General features: G+C 56.7%; 1 protein-coding gene across 6 annotated transcripts in view; it reads right to left on the bottom strand.

Moving 5' to 3' along the window:
- Window positions 1-1221: 1221 nt before the first annotated feature.
- The window catches only part of TBX1 (T-box transcription factor 1), a 152506-nt gene continuing 137038 nt past the window's right edge, over window positions 1222-16689 (bottom strand). For 3 of the 6 annotated variants that reach the window (XM_079322409.1, XM_079322411.1, XM_079322407.1), the window contains exons 2-9: window positions 13046-13171; window positions 11396-11858; window positions 8044-8145; window positions 6482-6653; window positions 6102-6257; window positions 4699-4766; window positions 4410-4510; window positions 1222-3665 (exon numbers count right to left, since the gene is read on the bottom strand). In XM_079322409.1, the coding sequence (XP_079178535.1) occupies window positions 3223-3665; window positions 4410-4510; window positions 4699-4766; window positions 6102-6257; window positions 6482-6653; window positions 8044-8145; window positions 11396-11858; window positions 13046-13079 (1539 nt within the window). In that variant the 5' untranslated portion in view covers window positions 13080-13171 and the 3' untranslated portion in view covers window positions 1222-3222. Of the gene's footprint in view, window positions 3666-4409; window positions 4511-4698; window positions 4767-6101; window positions 6258-6481; window positions 6654-8043; window positions 8146-11395; window positions 11859-13045; window positions 13291-14519; window positions 14758-16689 lie in introns of those variants that run through there. The other 3 variants (XM_079322410.1, XM_079322406.1, XM_079322408.1) reach the window with 3 other exon arrangements.

Genomic DNA, 16689 nt, shown 5'->3' with positions numbered 1-16689 from the left:
GACATGGTTTTCAGATCTCAGAAGCAATCACTGAACTCACCCTGTAACTCTAGAAAATAGAGCTAGATGGCTAATTTATTCTCTAGCCCTATTTGGAAGAGACAAAGGATGCTTGTAACCTCCACACTTGGGCCTGTTTTACAGCAGCTTTTAAATACATTTTGTGTGGAAGTATTTTGTGTGACTTGAGGTGACCACAAGTGGAAGTATTGCCTGGAAATTCAGCCATGGACCCTGGTGATAGCAACAGTGAAGTTTAACCAGACAGGTAATCAAATCATACTAAGTAATTTGTCAAATGACTCTACAATACACAGGTAATGCATGGTATACCCATGATATATCCTGATTAACAGGCTTACAGGTAATATGACATTAAAGTGTTACAGATTTCATGTGATTTTCAAAAGGCTTCTACTAGTCAACCTGCAGCATTATGGGGTTTTGTTCCTTTGAAGTGGATTTTTTGTTGTGATAGAAAAATAACCCTTTTTGCTTTCCATATCTGTAACAATCCCATCTAGTGAGGCAGACATTGTTATGGAAGGAGGGGCACCAGTCAAATCCCTGAGGAATCTTGATTTAAAAATTGAACCACAACATGAACTGGACTGTTAACATGCTTCAGTGAGAACATATCTAAGCACCTTGCATGCTGATGGACTAAATGCATGGTTAAAAATACCATTTTGATAGTTCAAACTGTAGCCTTGACACAGCTGCATGGTCTCCTTCCCATTCAGCCTCAGGACCTCTGCAGAGGTTCTTTAGCACAGAACACAGACTGGTGATCCTAAGGGCCCACTGACCACAGTCATGGCCTGAAGTTCTGTGATTTTCTCTTCTTCTAACAAATACAAAATTGAAATTCCTACAGTCAAGGCAAGGACCTTGAGCCACTTCATTAAGGGCACCATTTAATCCTGGCATCTTGGGGCATTCTGTGTGTGCTTGAAGAGAAGGGGTGCTCACCAATACAAACAGATGTTTTCACCTGGGAATCCCAACCTCACAAACTGTTGTATTGTGATAGATCCCCACAACCACGGGCACCTGCAGCAGCCAAGGACAGAAGGGAAGGAGCACTGGAGAGCCACTGTTTGCTCAGACTGAGAACTCTCCTGATTTAAATAACCTCATTTTGTAGGGGAGGCTTACACTTCAGGGCAGACAATCTGACAAATGTACACAAATAATCAAACGAGAAATGAAGGAAAGAAAGAAGAGGAAAAATATTTATACATGTCACTGTCCAATGTCTTTTCAATTTAAATGATATAAGATTATCTACATATATCTACAATATCTACATGTATCTACACTTTGCAGATATGATTCTTTGGTAGTCTTCACTTTTTTCCCTACACTGCAACTATCAAGAAAAAAAAAAAAAAAAAGGATTTGTATAACCTTTGAAGGAAATAATAAATATAACAACTTCATTAAATGTTTGACCAAAGCTTTGGCACTAATCAGTTTACAGATAACAAATCATACTGAAAACTCTGAAATAACAGCAGCAAAGCAATAGCAATAGAGCACATTCAAGAGCCATTTCCCACTGACTAATAATAAGCACAAGGCTATTTTACATCAACCTTTCTGAGAACATTAGTTATGATTTAGCCAGACACTAAGAATCTCACAATTCACTGCAAATGTCAAATAAAATACATATTTCTCGCACAAGTATTTTTTTATGGATCCAGATATATTTTTTAACAGAAAAAAAAATACATAAAATATTCATGGTAGCCTGTATCCCTTCTTAAACCTTTCCAAAAAGGTTTTGGAAGCCCAAAGCCCACTGCCAGAGACAAAATAAACATTGCTATTAACACTGCCACCTGCACAAGGGAAAGAACCTGTTTTAAAGAGTTTGTAATGAAAATGCACAAAAATGGATGAATAGATGACTGTAAAAGAAATAACTTCCATCTTTTAATGGAGTTCCATGGAATAATCAGAAAAGTGTTCATAATACTGTATACCAACACAGCTGAGGAGCTGCTCAATACCTTCTCTGAGCACAAAGGGACTGCCTTCAGTGAGCATCTGACAAAAACACAAGCCAGCTATTCAAAAGGCATCACTGGAGAACTGTGATGAACAGGGCTATCTTTTTAACAGTAAGGAACGACTACTGAATGAAGATATTAAAGGAAAAAGAAAAAATACTTACCAGCATTAAGAGGGAAGATGCAGCAAGCAGGTAATGCAGAATAGGTGGTTTAGGACTACTGCAGTTTGGGTCAGCCCAAATATAAGGGGTGAGCCAGTCTAAGAAAAAAAACCCTGAAGTCCCTTTAAAAGGCACCTCCACGGGAAAGTATTCGAGAACTCGGGAAAGGATGCAGGAAGGCAGGACTGTGTGAGGCTGCCTGGGAAGCAGGTGGGAAACACACAGCCTGAACTCTGCAGATATTCCCCCACCCTCAGGCTGGTTATTAAACCTTTAATAGGTATTTTTGGGAAAACAAGATGCAAACACAGCTGCACGTGGCCCATAGGCCCTTCTCAACAGCTCCAGAAAATGCTGCTGTGGTTAAAGCATCCCAGTGAACACCAAAACTTGCGAGTGGATCAGAGCCGGAGGAGAAGTGGGAAATTTGTTCTGGCAGTGAGGATTCAAAGCGCTCCCTTAAACTAAACTCTGCTTCCCCAAGAATCTCCTCAAAGAACCAACTGAGCCACCTGTGACCCAACCCTGGGTGTGCCCCGGGCTGGGAGAGACTGACACCAACAAGTGCAGGACGACACACGGTTCAGGGCCGGGCCCACAGCCCCTGCTCGGTGCTCGCGTACAGGCCCCGGGGGCAGGAAACGGCCGTGGTAACACCAAACCTCCATCAGGACACCCGGCGGGCGAGTGACAGGGGACAAGCCGCTTCGCCGCTGCCGCTTCCCCGTCCTCCCACCGCATCCCAGCCGCCAGACGGTCCTCGGTGCCCGGTACGAACGGAGGCGCGGGGGAACGGGGAGATAAGGACATATGGCTTCATTTATCAAAGTGCAGCCGCGGGTCACACCGCGATGGAGCTCCCGGCACCGCCGCCCTCACAACCCCCACAGGGCGGGGCGCGGGGCGGGGCCCGGCTGCCGGCGATTGGGCGCTCAGGCTGTCCGTCAGGTCAAGCTGGCCAATCAGCTCACTCGTAAGGCGGGAGGTGAGGGAAAGGCGGGAAGGGGGAGGGCGGTGTCTCGCGTGCCGCCCATGCCCCGTTACCGGGGCCCGTAGTCGTAGCCGGCGGGTGCCCCGGCCGGCGAGTACATGTTGGCGGCCGCCGCCGCTGCAGCCGCCGCGTTCATGTGGTGATGGTGGTGGTGATGGTGGTGGTAGCTGTGCCCGCGGATGCTGGGGAGGGGGTAGGGGGCAGGCCGGCTCTTCGCCCCCAGGTAGTGGTCGTAGGCGGCGGCCGCCGCGGGCGGGTACTTGTAGGGATGGTGGTGCAGCGGCTCGGACGCGGCGGGCTCCAGGCGCAGTTCGTGGTGCGGCGGGCTGGGCCGGCCGCCGCCCGCCCCGGCCAGCGGCACCAGCCCGCCGCCTCCGCCGGGCAGCGCGGGGCTGAGCACGCGGGACATGAGCTGCTGGTGCGCGGCCTCGGCCTGGTGCAGCGCCGTGCCGCCCGCCTCCCGCTCGAACTCCCGCCGGCTCTCGGCAGCATCTGCGGGGGAACAGCGTCAGTGCGGCCGCGCCCGTGGGACGCGCGTCCGCACACACGGGACAGAGGCGCGCGGAGGGAAGAGCGGGGCGTGCAGCAGCGGCATGCGGCAGGAGCGGGGCTGGCGGGACGGGACCTTCTGACTGCGTTAAATGGAGCTGAGTTGACTGACAAGCTGGTACACGCCTGACATTTTTGCAATTGTGTAACACTAAACAAACACAGACTTCCCTTTATTTTGCAGGCCTGGAGTGCGCTGGAAGAAAGGCCTTCGGTTGTCTTTGCAGTTGTTTGCTCTGGGTAATGGAAAAGCAGTCAATGGGCAGAGGTGCTGTTCGACCTGACTGCAGCTCCTGAATGGAGTGGGTCGGCCCTAAGCGCACTGCCGAGACGCATTAAAGGGGCAATGCGAAAAGGAACCTGTGGCCAGCTCTGCATCTCAGCCTAAAAAGCTGAATTTGTTGCCAAAGGCTCAAAAATGAGACTCTAAAGGCAAGGGACAGTGTTTTTTAAAGCAGCACATTTTCTTAAGCATAAAACAACAGTAAATGTTGTAGTCCAAGGAAGAATGAATTATGCTATTAAGGTGGGCATTTTTCTTTAAAAAATAAGTAGTAGCACAAAGCTCATTAATAATGAGGCTGTGCATCAGCATGGTAAGCAAGGCTGGCCCCAAGCATGCATGCATGGGCCGTGCAGGCCAACAGGGCTGGGTGATGGGCTGGCCTGGCCACTGGGGACTCTCACCTTTCTCTGTTCCATTCTGGTGGGCTGGGGAAGAGACTGGATTCCGGGATCTGGCAAAAGCGCTCATGAGAGGAAGAGCCCCTGGCCTGTGGTTCCTGGGCCTGGAAGAGGAGAAGTGATACTGAGCTGATGGTGCAAGAGAATAAGCAGCTGGAGTATTGCCTCTGTGAGCTGCAGCTGGCAAACGGGGTCCAACACAGTGTCCCCCTCCATGCAAGCCTTGTGCTGGGCAGGTGCACGTGAAAGGGTGAGCGGGGTATTGCCAAAATCAATAAAGGCATAGCCTTACCAGTCCTCAGGGTCACAGTCTCTGAATCCCTTGGCAAAGGGGTTGCTTGCAATCTTCAGCTGTGTGATCTGTAAAGAAAAGTAGCAAAATGTCTCAAAGCAGCACATGGGGTTCCCTGGCCGAACAGCAAGTGTGTTCCTGAGCAGGCTTTGGGACTCAGCAGTGCTTGGTGTAAGAGAGAGGATCCAGGTGGCTGCTGGAGCCAGGGTGTTCTCTGCCACAGAGCACAAACATGTGCTTTCCCTCTCTTGGAAAATGCAGGCTAATATGCTACCTAATATGAGTTCAAGGTGAAGGGAGAGGCAGTCTGAGTCGGCTGCAAAAGCTGAGTAAATGCACTTGCAAGAAAATGCCACATTATATGGGTCACCATTGGAGCAGTTAAGACAAATCACTGGATAAATCATACTTATGTATTTATTTAATTCGCCAGAGAGAAAGCAGGACATTTTCTATATTTAAGCAAATCCACGGATAAAGTATGTGATTGTGAGTTTCCGGAATGGGTTGAAAAACAAACTTTAAGCCCCTCAGTGACAGTTCCAGCCTTAGAGGTCAAATTGATAGAAGGCAGGAGAGAAAGAGCAGCTGTCCGGAGCCATCAGGCAAATGCCAGCCGGGGAGGGACTCCAGAGCCCCTTAAAGGCACAGCCTTTCTCTGGCCTCGCCGCCTGCACCGGAGCGAGGTGCGGCCCGGCAGCAGCATCCCGGAGAGACCTCAGGTCAATTTGCTCGGAGTCACTGCAGAGGGTGACACTGCTCAGGGACAGCCCCGGCCTGGGCGGTATCGTCGCAGAGCGAGGCAGCTCGGAGCAGCGCTGCAAAACCCCCGCTAAGAAATCGTATTTCCACCCGCTGCAGGGATTCCTGCTCTTTACATTACACTGATGCGATTTAAAGGAGCAATTGGATTAACTGCTGCCCAAAGATCCGCATCAGATTGGGGTGGGGGTGTTTTGTTTCGTTTTTAACACATAATTGTATTCTGAGGAGAAACAGACCGCTACGAGTTTAAAGCAGTAAAATCGCAGATTTATCCAAACAAATTGGGAGTGACATTTCGCAGCGGGAAGCCCGTAGTTCCCCCACTATCCCCGGTCTCGGGTTTACATAGGTAATGAGGTCCCTCGGGCGGGGGCAGGCTGGCGATGGGGCTAGAGCCCACGTCGCTTCCTTGGTGTACACCGATGCAGCTCCCCGGCTATCGGGTTCCTTGCGCTGCCCGGGATGGGTTTAGCAGATGGGGAGGAGGGGGCTGGAACACCCCCAGCCACTCCTGCCGCTGCCGGACACCCGCAGCCCGGCCTCGGCTGAGCTAGGGCAGGACGCACCCGCACCCACGGCACCGCCGGGGAGACCCCAACCCCCGCTTTCGGTCGCCCCGAGCTCGGCTGCTGCCTCACCCGGTGGTTCTGGTAGGCGGTCACTGCCGTGAAGCGCGTCTCCTCGAAGACGAAAGTTTTGAAGTTCTCCTCCGCGTACTTCTCGCTATCTTTCCGGGGGTCCACGTAGACCACGTGAAAACGCGGCTGGTATCTGTGCATGGAGTTCAAAATGATCTGAATGATAAAACGAGCAAGGAGACAATAACTGATCCAGGCGGAGCATAGAGAGAGGATAGCGCAGCCCCGGCCCTGCCGGCTCCACTGCCCGAGGCAGCCGCGGGGCTGGGGAAAAGCCCCCGAGGAGGGGCGCGGGTGAGGTCACCCCGCGGGAATCACAGCGCGGGGGGTTCCCTCCCGGTGCAGCCCCGTGCTGGACATCTTCTCCCAGAAACACTTACATGCCCGTTGTCATCCAGCAAATTGTTGGTCAGTTTGAGTTTATCGAAGGAAACGATCTGCTTCATCCACTGCGCCCCTTTGGCCGGGGAGTCCGGGTGGTAATGGACTCTCCCGGGGGTGGCGGGGTCGGCTTTGCCGGCCACCAGCCAGGAGGAGCTGTGGAAGGCGTACCTGCGGGAGGGGAAGGCACCCTCAGCCTCGGTTCGGGGGGCTCCCGCCCGCGTCCCCGCGGCGCCGCTCCGAACGGCTGCAGCACCCGTGCCCCGCACGGAACGGCGCCCCTGGCCCACCGAGGGGGAAGCACCGCCTCTCCATCCCTCCCGCTTCCCACAGCCACGAGAGGAACGAGCTCTTTTCCGCAGCCAGAATTGCTGCAGAGGGGATATAATATTTTATCGGGTCGGCGATGGAACTGTCGTGAGAGAAATCTGCAGGATGGAGGAAATTTATAGCTATCCGTGTAGATATGGGAGAGAAGCCACGAAAGCTTCCCCCTTCCTCTAAAAAAAGGGTGAAAAAGAGCCCTCTATACAGTAATATTCTGGCTTTAAGTGAAGAGTGGAAAGTTATGTGTAGATTAATAGCAGGTTCAGAATTTAGCAGTCTTGTTTCATTCTTTCAAAGTAGATATTCAACAGTAACATTTAAAACAGAGAAACCAATCTTCTATATACGTGTTTACTTTAAAAGCCAGTGTTTGCACAGGGGGAATTAGACACCATTGGACTTGAGCAGAAACATTACTTTTTAAAGATATACTCAATTGGATGTTATATATCCTACTTCCCTTGACAAGCAAACATTTCTAGGACGCCCTGAGAATTTGGATATCTGTCTAAATATTTATATATTGGACCCTGCGATTCCTATGCGGGCTGCCTGCTTGGCGTCCTGGTCTGAAGCTAAATACATAATGTGCCTTTCACTGTCTTAAAATTAAAGGGGTTCCAACTCAGACCGCATCACTTGTGAGAGTTTCCAAGGTCTTCTTACATTGCCGCTGGAAACAAGGACAGGGTTTTGTGGCTTGAGTGGCTAATGCCTTTCCAGAGCACAAAACCCACTCTCTTCACCTAAGCACCCAGAAAACTCCCGAGCAAGCATGGCACAGCTTCAGGACATGCACTGAGAGACTACAGCATTTAGGGAGCACCGAGCGGATTTTTGTTAAGTGGCAAAGGGTGTTTGCCGGTGGAAATGCATAGCAGTGCCACATGGAGAGCTTTTCTGGACAGGACGAGGCAGCTCCTGCCCTGTACCCTATGGAAACCTGCCCTTCGCCCCATGCCGGTCTGGCCCTGGCCACTTGTGAGCCTGGTACAAAGGTTGAGGGGGCCCTGTGGTCCCGTGCAGCCGATCCTGGCCCCAGATTCGTTGCAAGGGTGTGAAAGAGACCCCAGGTCAGCTGCATCCCTTGTCCCCTCCCTATCTCGCACTGACAGGTGTCGCACCCAGGGGAACATCCCTGAACCCCCAGAGGGCAGTAGCAGGGGATGGGCAGCGATCCACGAGCCCCTACGGCTCTGAGAACCGCGGGACAGGCCAGATATTTGTTACTTGCCGATATCGCTTGTCATCCACCGGGACGAAATCCATCAGGAGCATGTAGTCAGCCATAGGGTCCATCCCGAATATCTTCACCTGGAAGGTGGGGAACATGCGCCTGGCACAGAGAGGAGAGAGAAGTGCTAAGTTGAAGAGCAGTAGGGAGCCCCCAGGGGCTGGCACGGGTCTCTTTCCGTCCAGATGCTTCGATGCCCGCCCGGTTGGGATGACAAGACCCCTCACAGAAATCACTGGCCGAAGGAAGAGGCAGATACGCCCAAGTTGCGTGGGGAGACTGGCTGCCGTGCTCCCCAGCCTCCGGCAGCATCCCAAAAGGTGAGCCGGGGGGCCCTGCCTCTCCCGCCGGCTCCGGGACCATTCGTGTCAGACACCCAAAATGCCCCACCGCGGTGGAACGGAGAGGCCAGTGGGAACAAGAGCATCCTCGGCCTTTCCTATGGAGCGATCAAGTAAAAATAATTTCTTTCCCGTGGTTTCCCCATAATTTTAGCTAACGTGACCGGACGCAAATGCAAGGCATTTGCAGTTCCCAGTCTGCGGACCCGCATTCAAGCCTCGAGAGTCTTGGGCAGCCGGTGGGGGTCAAATCTAAAAACTCCTGCGAATGACGCGAGGTGATCGAGTTCCCACCTGTGCAGCCTCTGTACCCACCAAACTGCGCCTGTTTGGAAGCAGTGGTTACAGCAACAGCCCCTAGGGCCGGCGGGAGACCTCTCCCAGCCCGGAGGGTCGAACGCTCCTCCTCGGCGGGCAAGGGCTAGAGGGCAACGGGGATCTCCTAGAAAGTCCCGTTCCCGATCCACTTCATTGCAAGAGCCCAGCCGGGATCCCGCTCCCCGCACCTCTGCGGGACGAAAAGGAGAGCAGAAAGGAGCCCAGGGCTCCAGAGCTGACCAGGCCAGCCCCTGGTCTGCTCCCCCCGGTTCTTCTCTGCTCAGGCCCCCGGGGAGCCAAAGCTAAGCCGAAACGCGGATCCCACGCTCAGGGAGGGCACGATTCTTTCAAGAAGCAAATGTGATCGGCGGTGGGCTAAGGGAAGAGGCCGTGACTGTTCAGCCTTCCCTCCCTCCTGCATCTGCACACACCGGGACCGGGGCCTGGCCCGCGGCTCACCGGGGAGACATGCCGAAGATGTGCCCTGGCGTCGGGGCTCGTTATGGCTTCATTTTGTTTTACAGGGTAGTAAACCAAGCGAGAGACGGAGGGCAGTATTTCGGGAAGGGTGTTTGCAGCCATTGAAAAACCAAAGTCCCAGCCGCCCCGTGAACAAACAGCCCGATCAAACCCGGACCCAGAGAGTCCCCCCGGCTCGTTCTCGGGGCGCACGGGCGGACCTGTTGCTATAAGCCCCTGCCCCCCTCGGAGGGGCGATGGGTCAGCGCGCCTCTGGCTCCGCAGCACTTCCAGATCGGGCCCAGCACTGCCGGGCTGCAGCGGAATCGGGCAGCTGCGTCTCCTTGTCTGTAAGGCTTTAGCAAACTCTGGAGGACGTTTTCAGTCGCTCCCTCTGTTATTACTATTTTTAAACGTGTAAAAACCCCCATTAGCTCAAATTCCGGTGTTTCTTGTTCTAAAACTTAGTTTTAAAACAAACAACCTGAGATGATAAGACCCATCTAGACAAACAGCAGGGCCAGCCCGGAGGTGGTGGGAGAGAATAGGCTTTGCAGCGCCTTCCCCGAGCCTTTTTCCTGCTGGTTTTACCCCGTTTTCTCCTGGTTTTACTCTCCTGTCTGGAGTTTCGACAGTGTCATAAAGTAAACGAAGAAAAAGGTGGGAAGAAAGCCCCCGATTCAATTCGAATCGGGTAATTTCCGAAACTTTTTGAAGCGGGATATTTGCAATCCTTTCCCTCTTCTCGGAGAGCTAAGAAAGCCAGATCGAAGAACTCCTGTTTGCAAGGAGCCTCCGCCTGAAGCCTGAACGACCTTTTCCGCTAAGGAAAGCAACGCCGAGCCCGGCGCCGGGCTCAGGGGCCGCAGCCGGAGACAGCGGGTGTGCGCCCCGGCGCCGGGGCAGGCACCGTCTGCGGGAAATTCCGCTCAGCTCCCGCAACGCAGCGCCGGCTGCTTTTGCACCGGGCACCACGGTGCTTGCTTTATTTTAGGAAATTGCTAATAGGAAATAAAATTAAAAAGTCAATTGCGTACATATAAGTACGTTGGGGATTTTTTTTTGTTTTGTTGGTTTTTTGGGTTTTTTTTTGTTTGTTTGTTTGTTTGTTTTTTCTTTGGGGTGGGTTGTGGTTTTTTTGTTGTTTTTTTTTTCCACTTTCGGGACCCTCAAAATCGCTGCCGGGAGAGCGGGACGCGCGGCCGCGGTCACAACTCTGGCTGCACCGTTCGGAGCGGAGTCCGACCCTCTCCCCCAGTCATCCCGCCGCAGTCAGCCCCGGAGCGAACTGAGAGCAAGCAACGGGGGATTCTTTAATTTGTTTGTTTTTCTTTTCTCCCGGCGGCCGGATCGCTTTAAACCAAGGGAAGACAGAGCCTGGACAATTCGCAGCTCTGCCCAGAGCCTGGCAGGGAAAGCTTCGCAGCTCTGCCGAGCCGCCGCGGCCGCAGCGCTTCCCGGAGATTTCTATTAAATGCAGTAACTAACAACTGTAATTGGGACTCCCCTTCCACCCATATGTTTTGCTCGTTCCTAACGCGATCACATCAGCCACTTTCTTTGTTCCCTGGCCAGGAGCGGAGTCCTGGCCCCGGAACCGCACCGCGGCGGCCAGAGCAGAGCCGAGAGGAGCCTCGTTCAGTTGGGCTCGTTACTCGATAATCGGGAAATGCAACAGCCCTGGAACACGTTTCAAGGTGCAGAATTAGGGTCTGTTCGCGTCTCCGCCGGAAGGAAAACATCTGCTCGTAGTAAGAATGTATTTAGCAGGTTTTGCGTGTTGTTTTTTACTTTCCCCCGTATCGTTGCTATCCGCCCCGGGAGCACATACTGTCCTCCGTAAACACGGATACAAGTCCCGTGTGGGGTCACAGCCGAAGGCGACCGGAGGAGCACAGCGCCCTTTTCAGCGGGAGTTAAACCCAGTGCCCTGCCTGCCGTCCTCCGCACGCCTTTACCTCAGCCCGCAGCAGCAGCCGCGCGTTCTTCCGCAGCACCGAGGCCTTCGGGCCGCAAGAACTCGCAGATTTCGCCCCAGGAGGAGCGCAAGGATCAAATGACGGTGACCGCTTGGCCGGGCCGCTCCGCAACTCGCCCTTGGGCAGAAGCTTCAATCTCCCCCCAAACTGCGAATTCAAGCGCTCGCACCGGACTCTCCCGCCCCGACTGGCCTGGGTACCCGGGTCCGGAGGGAGCGGCTGGAGATCCGGGGCCGCTCGGAGCTCTGCACTGACCTGCCTGCCTTGGTGACGATCATCTCGGTGCCCAGCTGGTTGAACTCGTCCCACAACGCCTTCATCTCTAGTTGAACGCTCACGTTGGCCACCTTCGGATTCTTCTTCACCGGCGCCTTGGCCGTGGCGGCCCCTCCCGCAGAACAGCCCGAGACTGAGGCCGGCCCCGCAGCTGCTCCACCGGCACCCTCGGGCTGCTCGGGGCCTGGGGGCGGCGGGTTGGTCCCGGCCGGCGCCGCCGCCCCGCCGAAAGGGTAGCCGTGCTGGGGCTGGGGCGGCGGGTGCGCGTGCTGCTGAGCCGTGCAGGGCTCGTAGTGCGGCGGCTCATGCTGTCCGTACGGGTCCCCCGGGGAAGGGGAGAGGTGGTACCCCCCGGAGGCGTTCAGGCTGCTCAGGCTGTTGGCCGTGAAAGCTGCAACATCGCAAAAATGGGACAGCTGGGTGAGCCAGGGGCTGGAGATAGCTGAAATCATTCCAAAAACAAGCGGTCAGGGCTTCGCTCCGGCTCCCGCTTTCCCCCCAGCTCCGCGCCGCTCCGCGCGGCCCCCGCCTCCGCACCGGCTCCGCGGGGTGCCCTCCGCCTCCTCTCCTGCCCCGCGCCCAGCCCAGCGGGGCGCCTCCCCCTTTCCGCTTTGCTTGGCCCCAGCCCCGCTCCCCCCGGGGCAGGCGGGGAGCTCGCTGCTCCCGCTGCCTGCCTGCTTAGGCTTTTTTTTTCCCCCTTTTTTTTCTTCTGTTTTTTTTTTTTTCCTTTTGCAAACCCGAGAGGTCTGCCAAGAGCCTCGGCGGTGCAAAGCCCGTGCTATCTCTGCAGGCCTCCCTCGCCACACACCACTTGGGACAAAGCAAACTCCCTCCTTTCGCCCCCCACTTAAAAAAAAAAAAAAAAAAAAAAAAAAAAAGAAAGAAAAAATTAAAAAGAGGAGTGGGGAATCTCAGAGAAAGAATTCGGTTCTTATTTCCTTGTAGCTACACTGCTGCAAGGTACCGTCCTTCACTCTGGAGCCGCGGGGCTGCGGCTGACTAGGGAAGTCGGATCTGGTTTGGCAATGCCCCATTCCTTCCATCCCCGGGAGAGAAAGGAGAAGAGGCCGGGACCAGAGCAAAGCTCCGGGTCCCAGCCTAGGGGCACCGGGAAAAATCCGGCTGCGCAGCCCTCGGCCGCCGGCCCGAGTGGGCCCTGCGGGGCATGACAGGCCGGCCCGGGGAGCGGCCGGCTCCTTCGGACCCCCTCCGATGCTGAAAGGCTCCTCGAGGCCCCGGGGGTCTCTTTCATTATTTCCAACGCAGCTCCCAGGCCAGACAGGGGCTGCAGAGCCGCTGGGAGCCGAGCCCCGGCCTGCGGCTGCCTCGGGCACGGCCGGCGCTGTCGGGGGATGCTTTCAGCACCTCTGAGAAGAGGCGAGACCCAGCGGCGGAGCCGTCGAAAGCTGCTACCGGGCCACGGGCAATGTCTTTCTCTAAGGGAGGGCTACAGGGGCGCAGACGTGCCGGGAGGAACGGCAAAACCCTCTCCGAGCGGCCCCGCGGACAGGCCGCGCTCTGAGCGCTGCCCCTGGCCCGGCTGCCGGCCCGGGCCGCGTGGAAGCCCGGGGACAGGCGGTGGCCGGTGGTCCCGGTCCGTAGCCCTGCGGGGCCGAGCGCGGCACTCACCTTCCATGTCCCTGGTGACGGTGCTGAAGTGCATCTTCTGCGGGCGGCAGCCGGGGCGGGCGGGCGCGCTGCGGCCGCCGCGGCGCTCCTCCAGCGCTCCTTTCCCTGCTTGCTCGGCGGCGGCGACTGAAATCAGAGAGGCGATACTGAAAGCATTTGCCTTGGGAGACAGAGGGCTGTTTTCGTCCATAGGGGAGACACCAATGCAGGAGTAGCAGGCGCGGCAGCCTCCCACCACGAGCGCCCCCCCCCCTCCTACCCCCTCACTCCCCTCCTTTCTACCGCACCATCCAGGGAGGTGCGAACGAGACCCCCTCCTTCCAGACGGGGGGGGGGGGGTGGAGAAGGGAAACTTAAAAAAAAAAATGCAACAGAAAACAACCTGCCCCCCCGGGAAGGGCGTTGGGGAGCAAGGAACTTCCTCGGGGCTTTTTGTAGCCAGCGCCGAGCACAGCAACGGCGGACCGAGTTCTATCAGGGAGACGGGACCGGGGGGCAACAAATAGTCCCAAGAATTTCTTTCCCGGGATGTCAATTTCTCACTCCCCCCCACCCCCCTCTCTAATTAGTTCCCTGCGATTTGTTAATTCATCTTCTGTCTTCCCTTCAACCACCACCTCCGACTTCTGCCCCCCTCGTCCCCTCCTTTTCTCCTGCACGAAGGGAAAGTGTCTCCCTTATAGGCGCTTTCCCCATTCAGTGGCTGGGAGGCGTCACATGGAAGCCGGGGGTGTTTGCCTGCAGAAGTGGCGGCGGCGACGGCGAAAGCGAAGTGAAACTCCTGCCGAGACGGTGTCAAAGGGCTGGGGAGGCCCTTCCCCGCCTCCCGGGCACGGCGAGCGGCCGCCGGGAGGGATGGGATGTGCTGCGGGGCGGGCGGAGGGGCCGGCGGTGTCAATCACGGCGCCGGGAGCCGGCCGACGGGAAGGGAAGGGAAGAGCCGAGCCGAGCCGAGCCGAGCCCGGCGTCACGCTGCGGATGTCCGGCACCGAGAGAAGGGATTGCTCTTTTCCTCCAGCTCGCATGCACCGCGGGGCTGGGGGCGACCCTCGGGGCTCGGTGGCCGCAAGCACCCGCAGTCTGAGCCGCCGCAACAGGCGGGGTTTGGGCACGTCAGGGTGCGCGGCGGGCGCAGGTACAACCTGCCGCTTCGCTCGGATGGGACCCCCCCTTAGCCACGGGCCACCAAATTTCCAAAGCGCCCGCGCGCATTCGAGTATTTCCTTCGCCCCTCCGCCCAAAAAAAAAGAAAAAAAAAAAAAAAAAAAAAAAAGAAAAAAAAAAAGGAAAAAAAAAAAAAGAAAAAAAGAAAAAAAGGTGGAGAAAACGCAAAGGAACGAGCGAGGTGGCAAGCGAACTCCTGCTCAGCCCAGCGTGAGAGCCCGCTCCGTCGGCAGCACCTGCACGGCCCGTCTGGGCCAGGAGCCGCGCCCAGTTCCCGTCCCTGCCCCGGCGAGGACGAGGCGCTACTCACCGCCCGCTGCCGGCCCCTCGGAGCGCCGCGGCGTTCCCCGGGCCCTTCTTTCGCATCGGCGCGGGGCAACGCGACGCGGCCGCCCCGCCGGCCTGGCCCGGCCCGGGTACCTGTACCAGTCTCGGCCCGCGCCCCGGTGCCGGTCCCTCCGGGAGGGTAGCTGCACCGAGGTCCCGAGGAAATGCCCCGACGGGGCGGGCGGAGCCGTGGGGCGCGCCGGTGGCTACCGTCGCGATGGGGGTTGCATAACCCGAGCGATGCGCGGAGAGCCGGAGTGAGCAAGCGGGTTATATATAGCTGCCCTGTCTGTAGCCTGCGGGGCTTGATTCTTCTGTTGAAATATTATCTTTGGATGTGGTAAAAATATTTGCAGAGAAAAATCTAGACTACTCTTACATATTTGAGCGTATGTTCCTGCAGCTAACGGCATAAGGGCAGAGCGTGACATGATCGGTGTTTTGTTTCTCTGCTGCTGCTGCTGGCAGCGCGGTTCCTGGACGGGACAGCTCCTTTCGCGAGCTCAGGGACATGCCACGGGGAAGAGAGCCCCGGTACTGACCCGCGCTGCTTACCTGCAGGCAATACAAGGAGGAGGGGAAGGGATTTCGTTTGGGCACCCCGGGACAATATCGGAGGAAAGCGAACTCCAAGCCGCCTCTGGGAACCCAAGGGCTGATGCGAGTGGGAAGTTGATGCTCTTTCCCCGAGGTGTGCTTGGCTCTGGACAGCTTCTGCTCCAGAAGGAAAGAAATATCCCCCCTGAAAATTAATAAAGGACCCGAATCCAACGCCCCAGCAGAGTTTGGGGTTGCTGTCCCGGCCTTAACTGCTCGCACCGTTTCCCAGGTTTATTCCTTTATCCTTTCCTTCTCCTTACATAAAGCTCCAGCTGTAAGCTCCACGCTGGGGACAGCCTGGGCGCGGACCGGTCTCTCGGCCTGCCCACTCGGCCGGCGGAGTCGGGGATGAGCGGTGTCTATCAGGAACAGCGGACTCAGCAGGAATCGTTGTCACCTGGGCGGCAGTGGAGCGGGTCCCCGCCAAATGGCGGGACTGCAGCCTCGAAACCCCAAATCCCTGAGAGAAGACCCCACCGCCCCGCTCCCACACCCCCTGCCTGGCCTCGCAGACACGCGGGGTTCCCACACGCGTGAGCGGCACTGGGCGGAGCTGAGACAATGGAGGGGGAAAACAGCCCTATCTGCCCCGCAACAGGGATCCCGCAGTGACAGAACCCGAAGGAGAGGGTGGCATGGCGCTGTGCAGCAAACAGGGTCGACCGCTTTCCTGCACCCCTAAAACAGCCTATACCCAGAGGCCGCGTCTGACAGAAGTCCCGAGGACTCACGTCCCGTTCCTCGGCCGCGCCGCATCGGTGGAGCGCTGCAAAGCGCATCCAGAGTCGACGCGGGGTTGCTAACCCCGCCGTTAGCCATTACTGCCGTGCCCCTGGCTCTGCATTCGTCCAAAGGACGGATGTGTTTGTTAGGATTGAGCCCAGAGGTTCTGCTCTCCGCAGCTCACATCTCGCCCGAGCAGGTGGGAGGAAAGGTCGAGGTTGCCCCGCCGTCTCCGCCGGAACGGCTCCACGGCGCGATAAACGCCAAAAGCCCGACGAGGAAGAAGGGCTGGGACACCTCTCCCCCTTTTTCCTCATCCTCCGTGGACACGCATCTCCTTCGCCCCGAAAAAAATGTAGTCCGAAGGCTCAAAAGCCTGCGGTGGTACCGAGGAATGCAACGCGTGGCAATGACTCTCGCATTCCCAACGACGGCAACCCCCAAGTCCCGGGGTGGCCCCCGAAGCCGAGCATTGCCGTGTCCCCGCCGCTCCACCACCTTCCCCGACCCCCCGCAATAAACATCCGCTGGAACTCCCTCCCCTGTTTGGGCCCCGAACCCCATCATTCCCCAGATCTTCCAGGCGAGGCGGAGGCGGACACCAGTGGCTGCTGCCTTCGTCCTCCCTCGCGGGGGTCTCCCTGCCGGCACTGCTCTCCACGGGCAGGGCTAGGTGTCCCGGCCACGGGACACACACAGAGCCACGGCCCTGCTGCTGCGGAAGCGTCCGGGTCCCCCAACCCGGGCTCCTCCGCGCACCCCGAGCCCAGGCTGTGACACAGGTGCGTCGCGGCCCCGATGGGCTCTCCCCGCGCCCTCGGGGCCTGGCT

Source organism: Erithacus rubecula (genome assembly GCF_903797595.1).
Source record: "Erithacus rubecula genome assembly, chromosome: 19".
Taxonomy (NCBI): domain Eukaryota; kingdom Metazoa; phylum Chordata; class Aves; order Passeriformes; family Muscicapidae; genus Erithacus; species Erithacus rubecula.
Note: the sequence above shows the minus strand (reverse complement) of the source record. Positions and strands in the feature narration are given on the sequence as shown.